Below are 19671 nucleotides of genomic sequence, written 5' to 3'. Positions count from 1 at the left end.
CACACACACACACAGAGTGAAGTCGCCTTGGTGAATAGTCACAGCTTGTGGGGAATGCCTGAGAACAGACAATAGCCATGTATTCTTACTGACTTCTCCCTCCTTCCAACTAAAACACTACAGGATTCTGAGATCTAGTCTGTCTTCCTCCTTAGCTCCCAGTGTCCCAGTCTGACTTTTCCTCACATATCTGAGTGAATATGTAGGCCTGCAGTTTTAAACCAGTGAAAACAGCCAGACAGCAACACAACAACAGTGCTGATGACACCGTTTCACATTGTAAAGAAGACAATGAAAACAATTAAAGAAACGAATGCCATGGATGTGAAAGTAATGGTAACCAGAATTCACATCTCCTTGACAGTTATAGTGCATGATGTCGACCGCAGCACGAAGGGGATACATGGATGTGTGTCAGAGTGCTGGAATGTTTCAGTTGTTCAGCTCTGTACTTGTGGGTCTGGTTTTGCCCACTCAGTTCTGTCAAATCTTTGATGTCTGGGGGATGAAAGGATTTAGCCTTCCCAATGTTGTCTTTCGCCTACAAGGACATTCTGTGTACATTTAAGTGTCCTCCACACCCATTGCATTTCTTCTCTGACCAGGTCATAAAAGTTAACTTGCAAGGGACAGAAAGAAGGACGAGTAAAGAGAGCAGGTATTCAGATGTACACCCCACCCAGACTTTAAAAGGTAGCATTGTGTTTAGATGACACAATCCTTTACGACTCTTCCTGTGGTCTCACTGCTGCCTTGTATGTTTTTGGTGATGTTTGATTTGTTTTGTTTGGCTTTACAGTATGTTATGTTGTCCCGAAGCATGTCTTTAAAGCTTAAATCTTTAACAAGTAGAGCTAGTTATAAAGCTGTTAGGTACAGAAGGAAATGTGTTTCAAGCACCAAGTATCAAAAACTGTCAAGTATGGAAAATTGGTGTTAAATGCTTTGTCAGATTATTGGTCTGATTGATATTTACTGATTTAAACAACTTTGGACAGTATATTGCTTTCTTTGCTTTATTTGCTCAGTTGAATTGAGGTAAGGTGATTGACCTTGGCCATTTGAGGCGTTCCTTGTCTGTATGTTCAGGATCATTGTCATGCTACGTTGTCCTAACATTGGAGGACTAGAGGGCCATGAGTCTTATACTGTTCACCCAGTATGAAGGTGAACACCCTGAAACAACCATAAAGGCCAATGACAGCACAAAAATGCGTCAGTTTTATTGTCTAACATTAAAGTATATTGAAAGTACATTATGTCATTTCTTTCCCCATTTTTAAGATATCCATATGGTCATTTTGGGCCATTTTTTAACTGAGACTACAGAGATAAAAACATTGCTGCAGCCATCTGTAGCCATTCAGCGACATGACTAATGCAAAGCAATGATGAAGGAAATCCCTGTACGTCTGTTTAAATGATTGAGGCCTATAGTAATCCAGTCGCTGTGTTATATGTCTGGGAGATGACAAATTCTGCCACAACCTCTCTCTTTCTGCTTCTCTCTCCTCCTACACTGTCAGCTTTTATTTTTCCTTATGCTTCATGAAAGTGTTACGGATGTGAAGTAAATCATGTGGTTTCAGAACACCTCCATCTTTTCCCTCTCCCCAAATCCCTCAGAAATCATTTAGACATGCTTTACCAATCACTGACATTTGATTCTGGGACTCCCCCGCTGCAGAAGTTTGCTCTGCAGGATATATATTCATTATTTGCAGCAGTTTTTCCTTTTGTATAGGAAATAGGAGGCGTTTGTGATGACTGATATTCTCATCTTAAAACTCAACTGAGCTGTAGTTTTTGGAAACGACTTTTATTTGGTGATTGGCGACCAAATATACTACAGGTTTGAGGGATGGGGTACAAAAGGTTGCAACACTGCTAATGTGAAACTGTTTTCCAGATTGCAATTTATGTCAAACTTGTTTGTTGTAAGGACAAACATGTATTTTCTGATAGACAATTAAACAGGGTCACACTGTAGGTGGTAGAAAACTCCGCCCTCTCTTGCTGACCACACAAAACCACAGCCCTGGGGTGATACTTTTGGTGCGCCTGCCTGCCGTTCCTCTTTCACATGCAGTATTTTGGTATTGCAAAGCCTGAACCAACACGATTGGAATGCTTTTTTTCCCTCTTTTGTCCCCTTTTTTGTAGAGAGGCTCTTTTGTTCTAATGGGATAATTTAAGTAGGAATGTTTTCACTTTGGGGTTTTGAGTTGGGGATGGGGGGCTCTTTAGCCCTGTGAGGGGTGATTGAAAAGATGGACACTGCAGAAAGACTTTTGTCGGTCAGAGATGGTCAGTCTCTCAGTGTGTAAGTCCCAATTGCTTTATTCCTTTGTTACTTTCATTAAAATCAGAGAATTAGGGAGTTTTCCTTGAATGTTAACAGAGCTTTGACACAGAATCTAAACATTTTTCTTTCTTGGTATCAGATCTTTCCAGTGTGACATGATTTTTTACTCCACACACAACAATGTATAACAGAAAGCCTGTTTCATGAGTTTGAAAGATGTAGGTATTTATGAGAGCCTAACAAAATATAGTATGAGATTGCATCATGGGAAATGTAGGATCCACTGTTTTTGAAGCTTGACCCGTACTAGAGACTAAAAGTCAGGATATATCGGCCTCTGCAACACTAAATCTGTCTCCTGTGGGTCCCTAGACTTTATGGAAGTACAATACAAAAATTGCTCGAGGACCCCTTTAAACACTTTACATGTTTTACTATTATTCTTTTCCTGGTCCAAGTCAAATTTCACAAGTAATTCTAAAGTAAAGGGTGTAAATAGGCAACAATAACTATTAAATATATAGTTTTGTTTTAATTTTTAGAACAGGAAGCCTAAAGCTCACAATGGTGTCTTGTGGGGGCTTGGTTTTGTCTGCTGGCTTGACTGAGTGATTTAGGGAAGGTAAGTCCTGTTATAACTAAATGAAATGTAAGCCACTGCATTAGTTGAAATAATAAAACATAAATAAGAGGAACAGAGGCAAGGAACATCGTCTGTCTCCACCTGTGTTCCATGTTTGAAATATGAAACTGTGATTTGAATTTGAGTTAGATATCAGCTTTTTTTCATGTAGTCTACATGGCATAAGAGCTGGGTTCTCATTCAGTAAATAAATCCTTTACCACTGAATTACATGTTTACAGAGTTCATGCTGTTTGGAATTAAGTGGGAGTAAATAAGCCCAAGAGGTAGTAACATAATTAGAAAATATCTTTGATTGTACCGCACTCTTGCAACAGTTATTTAATTATATCAACCCAAGAAATTATTTTGACATTGCTCTGGTGTTTTTTTTCCATATTTAAGTTGCCCAACAGTGAAATATAATACAAATGTTTGAATTTATAAGCTATCTTACTGCTCTGGAGGTGCTCAGAACACATTTAGCTGTTTTTTGTGGCTTGGGATAGTCTGCTGTCTTCTGATAATGAGTCAGCAGTATTCTGGGGTTTTATTACCGATGCCTGCATGCATGTATTGTCTTGTTTTGCATGAGGGCTTTCATCTGCGAACAGTTTCTTTGCTTACAGTAGATTATGGAGATGAAGTACCACTGAGCATGAAAAGCCACAGAATTTCCTCTTTTTTATCCCGGTTCTTCCTCCACGACTCCTTTTTTAGAACATATCTACCGAACAAGAGAACAATATCCCTTTATTGGAAAATGTGTAATGTGCATTGGCTATGCATGTGAATATGTATGGCTTTGTGCATCTCAGGGCTCTGAACTGAACCTCTTGTCATTGCAAGTGTTTCTGAAATATTTGCCTACAGTAAGTAAGTGACTCTCATGTAGCATTACAATCGAAGGATTCTGGATATACCCTCAGAACAGCGCTGTGTTGTAAAATAAATGCTGCTAATACATGAGAGGCACAAAGTTGGGCTGACGGTGAGTAATATCATGGGGTAGCAATACAATTAGTTCACTTATTTCAAGTGATCTTTCACCCATAAACAATTTTTGTGTGAAAGACTTGAACGGTTGCTGTAAAATAAGAATGACCAACTTGAATACATGACAGTAATGGTGGTTTTCAATAGCGACAACGCAGTGGATGAAATCAATCAAAGCATTCTTAGATCCTTAGGTTTTCCTTGTAGCGCAATCTATATGTTCCAAAAATGTTCTGTTTTTGCTGATATATATCTATATATCTAACTACAGTCCCAATCATTACACACAACCCTGCAAAAGTTAGTTAGTTTGCACACATTTAGAAATCTGACAATAAATTTATGGCCTACTATTTCTACAATTGGTACCATTGCAGTAATTTAATTAAAATGAATGTCAGCTGATCCTGATGGCACCCTGTACTTTGTGATTTTATACAGATTTGTACAACTTTGTGAGTCTGCCATACTATGATGTACCACTGTTACAGTTGAGGTTCAGTAGTATTTTGGATTTCTCTATAAATATAAGGCAGGCTAAATGTTTCTTTCATCATTTATTTGAATGTTTTTATGTTGTTGTGGATTATTAATGTAAAAACCGATACCAAAATATAGTTATATAAATTTACAAATTCATTATAATATTAAACATTTTAATGCACAATATATACTTGTGATATAACTTCCCCTGTTCTATCTCAGACATACTTGTTGGGAAACATATTAAATGAGCAGGTGAAGCCTAAACATATAATAATTTCAGCATGATATGGTGGTGCCTTGCAAACCAAAGTTTTCCTTTATCTTCTATTCATTTTTTCTAATAGTTAAATTGGGGGCACTTAATGCTTGGTCGGCTGAGTAAAGCTTCTGGAAATGACTCCCTTTCATTGGCAAGGTCGCAGAAGAATGCTCCTCTAACGGCCACAGTCCCAGGATCTTTTGATGTTTAAACACATGCTTCACTCATTTTGGGATTAAGAGGCTGAGGAAATGGCCTGCTTGGAATTACCCAGTGATTTGTAGAGTCCAAGGCTTAATTCTTGCTCCTTTAGCATCAACTGGACTCTATGTGTAGGTGCAAGTGCACAGACACTATATCTATAAGACATGCTCTTCTGTGTTTTTATTCTTTGTTAGCTTGAATAACACCAAGGTGGTTTGCACTCACAACTGCACAACTATCTACAGATGAAATGTCATTAGATTTGGAGATTATAAACCTCTTCCAGGATTAAAAATCATTGTTTCGTGTCCCCAACATCTCCTCTATCCTTGAACAGATTAAACAGATAATGCGTGATCTAGCGCATGCCCTTTCGTGAACGTGGCATAAATGTTTGCAAATCCTTGTCTCACGAAAGACTAGTCCTGGGTGTTATTGACTGTCTGGTAATAGAGGCGTCTGGATTTCCCCTCCATCTGTTAGTAAGTAGAAATTTCCGATTAATCTTTGCTTATCCTGACTCATGCTCTTTAACAGCAAAGTTTTACTCATTTTGCCATGAGTCAATGAGCGGAAAGAAACCAAGTCTGGGACTTTGACATTGAAATATCATCTGTAATGAATTTAGAATGCTTTGTTTTGATTGTCCTGCAGTGACATATGAATTTACTTTATCATAAGCTTTACAGATAAACCTGTTTCCCCCCTGAAAGTAGTAGCTTTGAGAGCGTGTGTGTTTATGTTGTATATAAGCCAGTTTTCTAAATTAGATAAAAGGCTCTTGCGGTGTGCACAAAGAGCGGGATGGATATAAATAGCCACAAATGATGCTTCAGATCTCTGTGAGGAATGAAAAAAGAAACACTCCTGTAAATTCATGTCTCAGCGCATCACTGTCTGAATCCATTCCTGGCAAAGAGATGATGGTTGGTTTGTACTGAAGCCAGGTTTACCAGCCTGTCTGCCATGCCTGCCCGTACATTTCAGTACACGGGTGAGAAACATTAAAGAGATCACCATTAAAAACCAGCCAAAACCTTTCAACGTGTGTGACAGGAAATTCTCAAGTAATGTGGGTAGACAGCAAAATTACCCATTTCAAGAAGAATCATTACACAAGTTAAACATGAAGTCAAATCCCACAGAAAAGAGAACTTGGCAACAATGATGAGATTATTTTTGTTATTGTGTTAATGGGGCCTTTCCTGCCCTTTTGAACAAAGCAAACCCAATCAAACACCCAATCTTTTTCCGATTCAAATGAGGGTTTAGTCTTTTAGTCACACATCTTGCTAAATTTACCTTTAAAGAATCTGGCACTTTGAGCAGCCCTTTTCACCGTGCTTTAAAGATGTAATTTCCTGCTACAATGCTGATTAAAGGCAGCAACTTAGGCAAAGATGGATAGGCTGAATGCTGTGTTTAAGTGAGTATAGTTGTTGTGGTATTCTTGCTCCAGGATCAGGAGTTTCTCACTGCACACCATTTCCCTTATATTAAACTATACACAGACATTCTCATAACCCACATTTGTTGTACGTGTTCTCATCTGGGAAAGAATAATAATAAAAACAAAACTGCCCACGCAAAAATAAATATGTACACGAACAAATCCTCAGGGGACAAATACAGTGTGTATACTAGCACAGACATGTCACAGACTAAAAGACACAGCCTTTTTAAGAGAAAACAGAAAGGTCAAAGGATTATTTAAAGGATGTCAGTTCTGTTTTCCATTTCTCTGTGGTCATTTACAAATGCCTCTCAAAGAACTATCTGGATAATTTGTTCTTTTTCTGCCCATCCGGTTATGGATCCTAATCCCCAAAGTCAACACTCCTAATGCCGGACTTCCGATCTCCACATTGTTTCATCTTCTTGGGAAGTGAGAATGACAATGTTGTCATCACCGGCTGGCCGATCCTTCCCCAAACACAACACTGTAGCTGATCAGGTAGCAACCGTCAGGCTTTCCTTTTGATTGGTGATGAGCTGGCAGCAGAGTATCTGCTGCTTTGTTGCAATCTGACATTTTTTATGAGGTGTGAAAATATGGCTCAGCATTTGGCCCCAAATTGGACCCCTTGGCCCCTTTCATGTGTGTCAGATGTCTGAAGAAGGAAAAGTTCAGACTTGCCGCGCACTGTCCTAGTAGGCAGTCACAGGGAAACAGCTGGTATTTGCAGCTGATGTTTACCAATGGAAAAATTAGGTCTGAACTATTTGTTGGTGCTCGGAAATAGAAAACATTAACATTAATCAGCCATTTATTCTTTGTGTGTCCTGTACACGTGTACACGTGTGATTTTCTGGAGGGTTGTAGATTCTTAAAAACACACATTCTTTTATAAATACATTTAAAAACATAAATTAAACTCAACTAAAGCCAAATGGTTGAACTACTCACAACCTGGTAACAACCCTGACCGTCATTTATCATCAGCCTGTGAGCGGCTCCAATTGGAGGTTGAGCGCCTTGCCTAACGATATCTTTGTGCCATACACATTATTTCCCCAATCCAGATTTTCCCAGCTGGTAATGGGAGTCAAACTCATAACCCTCCAGCCCAAAAGCCCAATTCTCTATAGCCACCTGGTGTTTGCTAATGACCCTGTTCTCTAACACAAAGACAAGAAAAAACCATTGAACTTTGGGAAAACCAAAAACCATTGAACATTTTAACACACCAATCACTAATAATACCATATCTAATGTATTTTCTCCTCCAGCCCCAAAGAATGCCATTATTTTATGTTTTTGTACGAGTCATATGCAACTAACCTCAATGGGACATTTTCAACTCTGTGACCCTCTGACCCTGCCCATATTAGACAAGCAGAGTGTCTGGATTCCAGGTGTGGGAGAGTCCCTCTCCATTCTCTTCAGGTCTAGAAAGCAGGTAAATGATTTGTCAGGATGACCCTTCACTTCAAGTTCACCCAAAGACGTGCCGGGCCATCCTTTCATACAATAATTAACTCTTGCATGCACATGATGAAAAGAAACAGAATATAAAAAATATTTTTAGAGCTGGACTCTTGACAAGTTTTTCCCAGCATTATGTTGTGTTCCTTTGCTGTATTGAAAACTACACTGATAAGGTATTCAAAAATGACTTTATTCACTTCATGACTCATTCAATTGAGTCATCAGTGAGTAAGGCCTTTTGATACAGCAGGGAACTTTGTTGTTTTCACTATAATGTAAATAACGTGGCTTTAAGTGGAAGTTTGGAGCCAGCTACTTACATACTGGTCACAAAGTTTATTCTATTTAATTTTTTTGATAAAATAAGAGAAAATTGGCATTATTACTACCATATCATAATTTAAAAAGATAAAATATAAAGTACCATATACACTGACTATAGCGGTAGGTGGTGTTACTCATGCAAAACTTCTGTCTGTAACATGGCACTTTGCTGCAGGTTCTTGTAACTAAATATTTAGGCTCTGTTTCCTATGATGGCCTGGATGAACTTTGTCTGCCCCGCCCTTCTCTTGTTTGATATTTGCGTGTGTTGTGCATGTGTGTGCGTGCTAATGACAGTCCTGTGACCTAAGTGCTTTGGACTGTAATGAGGTCAGTGTCCCAGTGAAACCCCATCATAAACCTCCCAGTGATTTAGTCGCCCTCTGCTGATGAAAACCGTGAACAGCACAAGTGAACCAGCAGAAGTGGTTGAGTTAACAAAAGCTTTCACATGTTTTTGATAAATTCACGGAGGTTACATAGACATTCTGTGTATTTTTGGCACGAAGTTGAAAATGGGTTTTGAGTTACTTGCTTGAGTGAAAAAGAGGTTTACTTTGGCAGTGGTGATAATTCTATAATCTATCCATAAGTCTTCTTTCAAGTCATCTCATGCACTATTAAATGTCAAAGAGCAGACACCTTTAAGGACGTAATCGCCAAGTCCCATCATTCAGGAAACAGAATAACTGTGATTACATGTTTGCGGTTTTCCTTTGTGCTGTGACATCAACAGTGTAGGTGTGTTACGTTTTGCCGGAGGCTTGGCCACCACACTGGTGCAGCTGATGAAAATAAACTTGTAATGAGATGATTATCTCAGTGAGCATCTTTTTAAACAAGGAAATTGTGTAATACGTTCCCTCTTACCTTCCGACTACATACACAAGCGAGTAACTGAACACATACACTTTTCAGAGCTTTTTTAGACAATGTTTTATCCTCAGCACCTTGACCACGTGCCTTATCTGCCACGAGGTGCTGTTGGCTGTTGACTGTTGACTGTTGACAGGCCTTATGGACATTGTGTTTAATTTTCCACAGGTGTGTTTTTGTTAGGGGAGCACCACCTGTCTAGTAAATTAGCTTTTTGTCATTTGGACGTGGTCTGTAGCAGCATGGATGTGGGACAGCTTGTCAAAGAGTCATTATTTTTACTTTAACTTGTGATGTCTGTTAAAATCTCATTCTTCATGATACAATAGAGCCAGCTATTCTGAGAGCACACTTTTTAAATCGGATCACTCAGTAGGATGAAAACTGCTTTATTCTAATGTGGCTGCATTTTAAATGTAGGTTAAGATGAATCCATTCATAATAGACAGCTGATGCAAGGCTGTGTGATTAAATCAGCCAAATGTGTATTTTACTTCCTCCAGTTGTGGCTCACCTTGTGAACAGTAGAGGGGGCTATTTCCCCACAGCTACATCTCACTACTGTGGGATGTGAAGTGATTCTCCAGGCAGAAATGCTAGCACAATCAGATTTTCCTAAACTGCTGCTTGTTATTTGTAATGCAGCTGTTAGTTCTCTGCTGTGGTAAAGATTGTGTATCCCCAGGGCTCTTCAGAACATTGGAAATATTCTTCCTTTCCAACTCTACCAGAGAACACCTCCTGACACGTTTAAAAGACAGCAATGATTACCATGATTGTATGTAAACTCTCACAAAACATATATTATCATCTATTATCTATGCTTAACACAAAGAAAATACTCTTTACTGACATTCATTGTTTATTGATGTTTCCTGTTCATTCTTGTTTGGTTTTGGTTTTTCTTGCTTACATATATATATATTTCTTTCTTTTTTTTTTTTTTTTACATGTTTTTTTTTAATCTTATCATATTATATCTAATCTAATCTGATCTAATCTAAAGAGTAACGTGCTCTGCAGTTCCAGCCCGTCTCGCCCTGTGCTGCAGTTGGTGAAGTTTGCTTTGAGGCAGAGAAATCAATACTGTGTCGTCATTAGTTGAGATAACACCTCCTAGGCATTGTGGGCCAATTACAGTTTAGACATTTCCGGAGCTCTGACTTGACAGCGTGCTAATTAGTGGAGTCATTACATGTACAAGAACTCTCCAAGTAGTCCTTTTGGTGTGGGAATTCTTTTAAGAATGACTGCAAGGCAGTTGGTTTTCAATTATTTGGTCATTTCCTGCATCACACCTCTTTTTTAAGGACATCCAAATCACCACCTAATAATACATTTTCTGAGAGTGATGATAAAGCTGTGTGAAACTGGAATTTTCTGGTAACCACCTAAAATTTGAAGATGTGTCCATCTTGATAGATATATGACTGTGGAGTATTGGGGGGTTTATAGTACTGCTCTGTTATGCTGGTGCATGGGTAGCAGTTCCCAACACATGCATGTTTCATGGGGTTTTATTAAATCTCAAGCCAAAGAGTCAACAAAGGAGCCATGGACTCATTGGTCCCCAGGGAATTTAATGGTATTTCAAACTAAGTTGAACGTATAGTTGTCATATTCTCAGGGTGCAATTAATGTACGGAACTACAGCCTAGCTTTGATCTGCCCTGCTAGATAAGTGATGGTGTTAACTGAGAAAATGACATTTCTTCAAGGCATTAAAGATAGTAAAACATTGGTGCCTCCCTTCTATCCCATATACAGTACACCCGCTACCTCTTTCCTATACTGTAACTGTTGTTTAGGCACCACAGGCTACATATTCTCCTGTTGTTATGGAATGTGTCTTATTCAGAGTGACAGCCAAGCTGTTTCTGCTTGCCTGAGCAGGACTCTAAGGAACCCTGCAGGGCTCAGTTTGACTGTCTGTCTCTTTCTACAGGATACTGGATTATTCAGTTGAAACTCTTGAAAGATGTAGCCGAGCAGTCTCCAAAGCAATCAGTAGATTTGTACTGCTTTTCAACAAAATCCGCCCTTATATTCAGTATCTGCTTGGGTTTGATAGTTTGTAGTGACAGATCAGTGCTTACTTGCCATGTAATGGAGTTTCTTGTTTTTAATTTCACTTTCTTTTAAGTTTTGGTTGGAGTTCATGCTAGAGGCTTTTGTGAGACTAGTTGTATTACTGTTGCTCCTTGTCACTGATAGCGAGTGACATTTCATTTTAAAGTTACTCTGAACATTACTTGGGATAAGATTGTCACTTTAAACAAAATCAACTTGAAATGAATTCAAAGTGACAGGTAATTCATTTATATTGATTTAAACACAACCCACAGTCTGAACTACAATGTAGAATTGTTCCATCCATTGATGGTGCCTCTGCTGCTTCACTTGAGTGACAAGCTAACTGTAAAGCAGTTGCATATAGTCTTACTGTACCTTTATCCACAGTTTTTGCCTTTATGGTGTTGAATCTAAAATGCTTCCTCGCATTATTTTTCACATGGTTGGGTGTCATCATTATCTGTTCAGCAGTTCACTGGTTGTCAGCATTCTGCTTTATCAAATTTACTTGTAGGGCAACAGGGCAGAACAGTTGAGTTTAGAAACACCCTCTTCTTGAGAACAGGGCACAGCTTTTATTGAGAGAAGGAAGACCTTCTAGCATACTATTTTATAGTTACACACAATTGTACAGCCTGTAAGCATCAAGATGGAGAGAATTTTCCAGAATTCTATAATCCTGCTTCAAAGGAGTGTAAAACTGCTGTGCAATCCTTCGGCTTTTGTTACTGCCAAAGGACTGCCTGACTCACATTTCTTCTTTTCATGCCCACACCGATGCAGCCCTTTGTGTTGTTTGCTTTAATGTTGTAGTCAGTTAGCACTCGAGCCCTCTTCTAAAGTTTTTAGCTCCTCTGCAGCTCCTCCATAGAGAAGGAATTTAAGAATCTTAAACAGTTTGGGTTTACAATAGTTATAAAGTCTGAACGAGAGGCATTTACTCTGCAGACATGGTTCCTCACTCACAACCTGCTCCTGCAGGTCGTTCCAGGACTATGATAAGTCTTGTGGGAAACAGGACCCCTTTCCCTCCTAATCTGATAGCTGTGACCTTCTGACCTCCATTCTGTTGGCCAACCCCCCCACCTCTCATTCTCCGGCTGTCTCACACAGTCAGTGACACACATTCACTGGTTGGAGATCTTAGAGAAGGTGTCATTTGAATTAGGTCTTTCGTTCAGACATGGAATTTCTCTTAGAGTGGCAGTATAGAAACACAATGTATGTTTCAGAGCACAGTCTGCTGCTGACAAGTCAAAATAAATTGAACCTTTATAACATACATGTGCATTTCTGATGTGTAGGGCTCAAACATTGTTTTGTGTGAGGAAAAAATGCAGTTTATCCTCCACTTTCAGCACTGCATCAGTGTTGGACTGTCTTATTATCTAGTACCTGCATGCTTGCTATCCAGCAATGTTAACCTCTGCTCAAAAGAAAGTGAAGTTTAAATTCCGGGACCGTATTACACTAACTCCCATGAGGCTGCGAGGATACACGGCCACAAATTACCAATTGTGCCTTTAAGAGAAGAGATAAGTGCACTCTGTTTTCACGATTAACGACAGGCTTTAAATTTAGCTTGAAAGCCATTGAATAGTCCCTTTACTGTACAGTGATTCACCACTCTGTTGCTACCTGTTGCTCAGGGATACAGACAGACAAATGCAGCACGTAGAGAGAGAGGATGCACAGTGAAGATTATCAGATGATGGTATTACCGGCATTTCCTCATGTGTTTTTATTTCTGCGGTTGATTCAAATTGAGATATGTTTACACTGCTGCTCGACTGTGACATGCTGTAAGGTTACAGCTCAGGAAGAGGGATCGTGTGTGTGTGTGTGTTTGTCTGTGTGTGCATGTGTGTGTTCAGCCATATGTTCACTGGAGTTTATGTCTGTTTGTGTCTTACTGTTTACACTGCTGCTCAGCTGTGACATGCTGTGCGACTGCAGCCCAAGTTTGTTTGTGTGTGTATGTGTGTGCATGTGTATTTCAACCATATGTGGGCTCGTTCATGAGTGTCTGTGGATATCTTAATTTGTGTGTCATTTACAACTCCCAGCTATGAGTGCCTTGCAGCTTAATGCTTGTATAACCACTGAGACGGTGACTGTGCTATGACTCACAGCGAGAGGTCAACGACCCTGACTTGCTGAAATAACATCAGGGAAGGTGCAGGGAGGGCTGCCAAAAGGCCCTCTAGCTGCTCTACAGCCTACAGAGAATAGACCCTCACGTTTTTGTATTGTCAGCCCGTGCTGTAACGTGTGTCTAGTTTAATGCCTCTCTGTTTGTACAGCAGTAACACCTCAGGTCAAAATGACTTGATAGTGTTGCCTTGCAGTAGAGTCTAGCTGCTTTTGAATGATAAAGATGTGTAACTGTAAGTATATATTGCATGTTTTGACTTTGTTAAAGTTAAAGTTGCAGGGGAGGATTAGTTTAAATGCATACTCGCCCTCTTTCCAGTGCCACTTGTGTAGGATATTGTGTTGCATATGTATGCCATTGTATTCTTAAATTATTCACAAAAGCTATATTTAGCACTGATGAATTTGGCACTCGATTAGAAATTCAATATCTGAATGACAGTCCGTATGGCATAAAATACTGCTGTGCGGTGAAGATAACTGGACACCTTTGCCCCCTCATGGATTATGTTCAGCAGGTTTTGTTGGTGTTGTAATTAGTCGATCAATCACCCTCCCATTGATGGTCTCAGACCTCAGACTCAATCCTGGTCTTAGGTTTCATGCTTTTGTCTGTGTATTGTGAGAACAGACACTAGGGAGGCCTGGAATTTCAGTACTTCCCCCAAACATCTCAGGATTTCACAGGTCGCAGGTATTACAGAAATTCATAAGGAATACTGCTCTGTAATATCTACACAGTCGTGTTATAAAGACTTTTTAATAGAAAGTGGCAAAACCAAATCAGTAAAAATTGACTGAAAAAAACATACATGCATAGTCAGCATTTTTCTAGTTTGACTCCACCTTAGACTCTATAGCCATATATATTATTTTCAAAATAATTATGTGATTTTTATTGATTTAATAAAACATCTTTGACATAATTTTAACATATACATGTGTCTCTAGGGCGTACACTCACTTCACCAGTAAAAGCATCTCTTGGTAATGAGCCACGGAGATAGATAGAGTTTTGCTTTTATGCTGATGCTATCCGCCACCCATATACAATGAAGGTGAATGGTATGCCATTAGTGGTGCCAAAAGCACTAAAAAAGTATTTTTTTTGTAATTTGGGTGAACTGACCCTTTAGATTACAAAAGATCCCAACTGAGATTATGGTTCTCTGTCAGGGGTCAGAGGTTTGACAGCAGGTGAGCAGCATGTGAACTAGGTTAAAGGGAAGTTCTTAAACCATTATAAAAGACAGTTGAGAGTCTCCAGAATAGGAAACACTTCATTTGTCAAGTAAAACAAAAGTGCAGGGAAGTAATTTATACTGTTGTCAAGGAAGATGTTCAATTACTAATCACATGAAATCTTCTCTGTCAAGTCTTATCCATACTGTATGTGTGTTAACACTGGAAAAAAATATGTCAGACACTTTCTGTGCGACAAAAACCACAATTTCTAATTCTTAGTCCCATCAAAAAACATTTTGTTGCACTTTCTATGCCTACTTGAATTTCCCCATAAAAAGCTGTATCATCAGCAAAATAGTAATTTACTGTATGTCTTTGACAAACAGTACCGTGCAAACTTTTCAACCACTCAACTGTAATTACCTGCTCCAATTACAAATGCCACTCTTGAAAACAGGAAATCTTCTTGCCGTGTTGTCATTATGACTTACAGCCTCTACTCTATACGGGCTGTAGTAGACATCAAAGAGATGTTGAAAAGAGGGACACAGGCACAGTTCAAGGTATGATGACTGCAGATTACCTGTGCTGAAAAAACTGTCACTCCAAAAAGCGTGAACGTACTACATTCAGTGCAATTTAGTCTTTTCCTTGTCAGGTTTTTACAAAAATAAGCAGACCATTTCCTAGTTGACACAGTGTATGCCTGGCCACCCACGTCTTTTGGCAAGTTTTCCATTTTTCAAGTGTAAATAAAAAAAAATTCCAAACTCTTATATTTCATACAAAAGCACCTTCAGGCGAATCTATTGTCATCTTTGGAATAATGGCACTCTGATTGGTGTCTCCTGATGATACATTCTTTTTCAGACAGTTTCTTCTTTACGTCTGTATTATCTGAGTCATTAGGATGTGGCATCTCGTGTAGTTAAAAGAACGGAAAGGGACATGGTTAAATAGCATATTATGCTAGTGGGACTCCCCGCAGGAGTTGGAAAGTGTAGAAAGGCAAAGGCTTTTTTGATCACTGTTTGATCAATAATTTCTCAGAATGTTAACCTCTACCATTATTAAGTTACAGTGATCTGGTTAGCAAATTCTTGTAGATTTTCAGAGTGGCTGGTATTTTGTTCTGAAATCCTAATGCAATGAACCAATGAATCCATTAGAGGGTAACACTGATGTTTAAGGCTAACCATCATCATCTATCACAAGGCAGTTTATTACCCTGGTCCCCTACCATAAACATAATTTATTTTGGTTTACAGACCAATTTAAAGATAACTTTGATCACTGAATTTGTCTGTCCAAAAGTTGGCTTGTGGCTAATTTGAAGCGACTTTAAATGTTTCATGAAACATTTTTGTGATGGTCCCTTTCTTGCTTAGCATTACCTGAAAGTCACCTTGAAAATGAAGTTTTTTTCTATAGAAAGCTGTCATTCTGCTGTGCTATAATTAAATTGTCTGGTTCTGACAGTTTAAGAGTGAACAGTAGCTTGGTTAACTCATTATTGCCCAGAGGGTCAACTAATTTATCTTAACAGTAATCATGCTCCAACCAGCGTCTTGTGAATTGTATCACTGTACTCAGTATAGAAAGTATTTCTTGATAAATATGACATATATTTTAGTAGAAAATAGACTTTTACTCTCTTTTGTTCCTTGAAGGAACAAATGTTCTTATAGTTAAAAGTCAGATAGACACCAGCTTAAGACAATCACAAGTTCCTTAGTCATGTTTGCCCAAAAGGAAGCTGCTTTTCATATGACCACACACAATATTTTTCTTTCATTGAAATTTTCAGCAGGAAAAAAGTGCAAAAATAGCTTGTCCTCGTGATAAATCAGTGAGCTATAGTGTATTATTTTCTTTAACAGGTCACAGCAACTGGTGAAGGCTACATTGCATTCACTTTTTAAGTTTTGCAGTTCTCAGTATTTTCCATTTTCTCAATTTCTTTGGTGCTCACCCACCCTTTTTGGTAAACCAAACATAATCTTGCAGACAGGGGTCAGTTGGATCATCAGTGAACCCAGGCCTTGACAGAGAGCTACAGGATAAAGTTGTCAAGCTTGTGTCAATACATTTATGCATAACATATGGATGTGGAATCGGCATGCTGTGCACAAATGACCCAAGTTCCTGTCTATCAGCAAGTGAGGTTACATGCACAAAAACCTTCCCTTTATTTTAAAGCCCACTACCATCTGAGATACACTTGCACAAACCTCCTGTTCTTTTATCACTAAGCTCCCATTAGCAGATGTCGAGGGTCTCTGTCAACTGATCACATAGGCAGTATGAGAAACCAGTCTGGACAAGAAAGAGAGGCCTTGATTACTGTGTAACCACAGAGCACTGAAAACAGGGTCTAAATTGAATTGAACAATAAATGGCATCATGCAGAGCACTGACAATATATGCAGGGGCATTAGGTTAAGGGCACATCCAAGCGAGAGGAAAAAAATGTATAAGTATAAACAAATTATACAAACTTTCACTGGCTCCAGTGGATTGGATTTCTTTTTTTATTTAATGGTTTTGAATTGTTTTGTTTAGATATATTTAACCATTATGATATTAATAATACAATTACCATAATAAAATACTTTTGTTAAATTATAGTTAAACATGTTAACATATTGCAATGGCAAATTTGCTCGGTAATTAGTTGCATTATTGCAACAGAATGGGACTAATTTGAGGGAATTTAACACAGCTCCTTATATTTCAAACCTTCACCACAAAATAGAATTCCATTTTGTTTTGTTTAGGAAGACACATGACCAACACTTTTGTTCCCACTGTGTTGTAGTTTGCAGTTCTTTATAGCTAGATCTGTAGTTTTCTTATTATCATGTTTAAACACAGAGAACGAGCCAAGGGGAACAAATTGCCCTTCTCTTTAAAACACTGAAAGCGTCAGTATTGTACACTGAAAGGCAAGGCTGCCGTAATTCTAAGGTATCTGTCAGCAGGAGAGATCACTTTTCACTGCTGTGACAAAAGGAGAAGGAGGAGGAAGGAGGAGTTAGGAGAGGAAATATTGCCAAGGCAGCCAATACGGAGCACACCTCCTCCTGTTCTCCCCCTTTACTCTTTTGAATGGGGCACTCCTCTTCACTTTTCCTCTCTGCCGAGTGGAGTGTCTGTGGAGACAGAGCAGGGAAGTGTGTGTGTGTGAGGAGTGTAGTGGCTGTCTGGACATGTCATAGTTCACTCTGGGAGCCTGATCAAGCGGGTGGACGTGACATTATGTCTAAGATGAGGACCCAGTTTGGAATTTTGCTTTTGTTGGCCCTGTGGGTGGTCCACTCTGATGCTTGGTTCTGGTCCTGGACTGGTACTACAACTTTGCCCCCAACAGTGGACAATGAAGGATCTGGCAGTCCAGCAGGCAGTGGAGAACAACCATCAGAGAATCTTGCAAGAGTTGGAGCAGAGATAATTGATGAAGGACATGGGATCCAAAAAGTTGTGCAGACTTGGGATGAATCCACTGAGGCTCCTCGACTAACCACTGTAACACAACCAGAGAATAAACATACATCAGAAAAGGGAACAGCAAGAATTTCGTCACGCAAACTTAAACCTGGTAATGGCACATCTTCACTAAAGGGTATGGGTTCTGGAGAATCTGCTCATTTAAGGTTTACAGAAAATGTATCAGGACTTGAGTCTGAAATGGCATCAGACACTGGGTCAGGTCTTTGGTCTGACTCTGAATTCAAGTCTGAATCTGGATTAGCAGCAGGACCTGGTAATGGCACATCGTCACTAAAGGTTATGGGTTCTAGAAGATTTGATAGTTTAAGGTTTACGGAAAATGTATCAGGACTTGGATCTGGGCTTGAGTCTGAGTTGACATCAAACACTGAGTCAGGTCCTTGGTCTGGCTCTGAGTCTAGATTTGGAACAGGATCTGACTTTGAAACACAGGGCTTTTCTGAGAAAAACCAACAAGGAGAAGTCATGTCCACTGATGTTAGGGGGTTAGATAGTGGTAGTGTATTGTCCCAAACAAATGAGCTAAAATTTAATTTTGACAACTCCACCCCAGTAGATTTAGTAATCCCAATTGTAGACAACAACTCAGGCACTACCCAGCTAACTAAGGAACTTGTGGAAGTTACTCAGTTACCAGCTGGTGAATCAATACCTAAACAGGAACCTTTACCTAACCAAGTGTTACATACTACACAAGCTTCATTTGCTAGCCAGGCACTTTCTACAACCCAAGCACCAACTAATACCCAAAAAATATTCATTACCAAACCACAAACAGCTAGAAAGAGATCAGACACTACCTTAATACCTATAGCTGAAGAATTTCAAGTGCTTAGTCAAACTTCAGCAACTAGCCAGAAAGAAGTGACTAGCCAAATGGGTCACATCTTAGATGCTAGTCAAACATCAGTCAGTGAGCAAAAGCCTAGCCAAGCAACCTTAATTAACCAGACAGCTGTAGGTAGATGGTCAGCTGAAAGCCACACAGAAGAAGCTAAATTAGCACCAGCCGTAGAAGGCTCACAATGCTTGTTGCTAGATACTGCTCTTCCTTTTTGCTCCTCCATGGTTGGGGAACAGTTTGTAGTACCCAATTACCTCAACCAGAGCAGTGTAGAGGAAGTCCAGGTACTGCTTAACGAATGGGCATGGCTGTTGAGGTCACATTGCCACTATAGTTTGGAGTCGTTTTTCTGCCTTCTCTTGGTACCAAAGTGTGGCCCTCCGGTTCCACCGCCGGTGTTGCCTTGCCGGAGTTTCTGCGAAGTCTTGCGGGACAGTTGCTGGACACTCCTGGATGAGGGACGCCTCCCTGTGGAGTGCCACACTCTACCAGACAAGGAGGATGATGGGTATCAGTGCTTGTCAGTTAGTAACCAGAAAGGTAAACACTGGTTCAAATAAATCCTTGTTTTGGGATTCATTTTGAACCAGTTTTCAATATCCCTACTCCCCAGTTTGTCTGCTGTTACCACCCACTGCTCAATACCCACCCAAAACTTGACATATATCCCTGTCAGCACAGTCAAAGGCATTAACAGTGTATTTGTTTCTCTGCACAGCAAAATCATAAAGAAAAATAAGCATGCTTAAAGTTTGTTAGTCCTGTTATTAAAAGGAAGTTCTGGCTACAGCCTAACAAGCATGGTGCCAGCACTCCTTACAGTGTTGCATGTATGTGTTTCCCTTGTCCCTTGGATCGCATGTGACTTACTCCTTGAAGGTCATTATAACACACACACACACAC

At 39.5% G+C, this 19671-nt stretch overlaps 1 protein-coding gene across 3 annotated transcripts in view; it reads left to right on the top strand.

The window, feature by feature from the left end:
• The window catches only part of col18a1a (collagen type XVIII alpha 1 chain a), a 72046-nt gene that overhangs the window by 16890 nt on the left and 35485 nt on the right, over positions 1-19671 (top strand). Inside the window, exon 1 of one of the 3 annotated variants that reach the window (XM_035677102.1) lies at positions 17534-18011. The exons of 1 other annotated variant lie outside the window; for it this stretch is intronic. In XM_035677102.1, the coding sequence (XP_035532995.1) occupies positions 17672-18011 (340 nt within the window). In that variant the 5' untranslated portion in view covers positions 17534-17671. Of the gene's footprint in view, positions 1-17533; positions 18036-19671 lie in introns of those variants that run through there. One more of the 3 variants, XM_035677101.1, reaches the window with a different exon arrangement.

The sequence above is a fragment of the Morone saxatilis genome, unplaced genomic scaffold (assembly GCF_004916995.1).
Source record: "Morone saxatilis isolate NCDOM2014 unplaced genomic scaffold, NCSU_SB_2.0 Contig5, whole genome shotgun sequence".
NCBI lineage: Eukaryota > Metazoa > Chordata > Actinopteri > Moronidae > Morone > Morone saxatilis.
The sequence above is the reverse complement of the archived record's forward strand: the minus strand, read 5'-3'. Positions and strand labels throughout refer to the sequence as shown.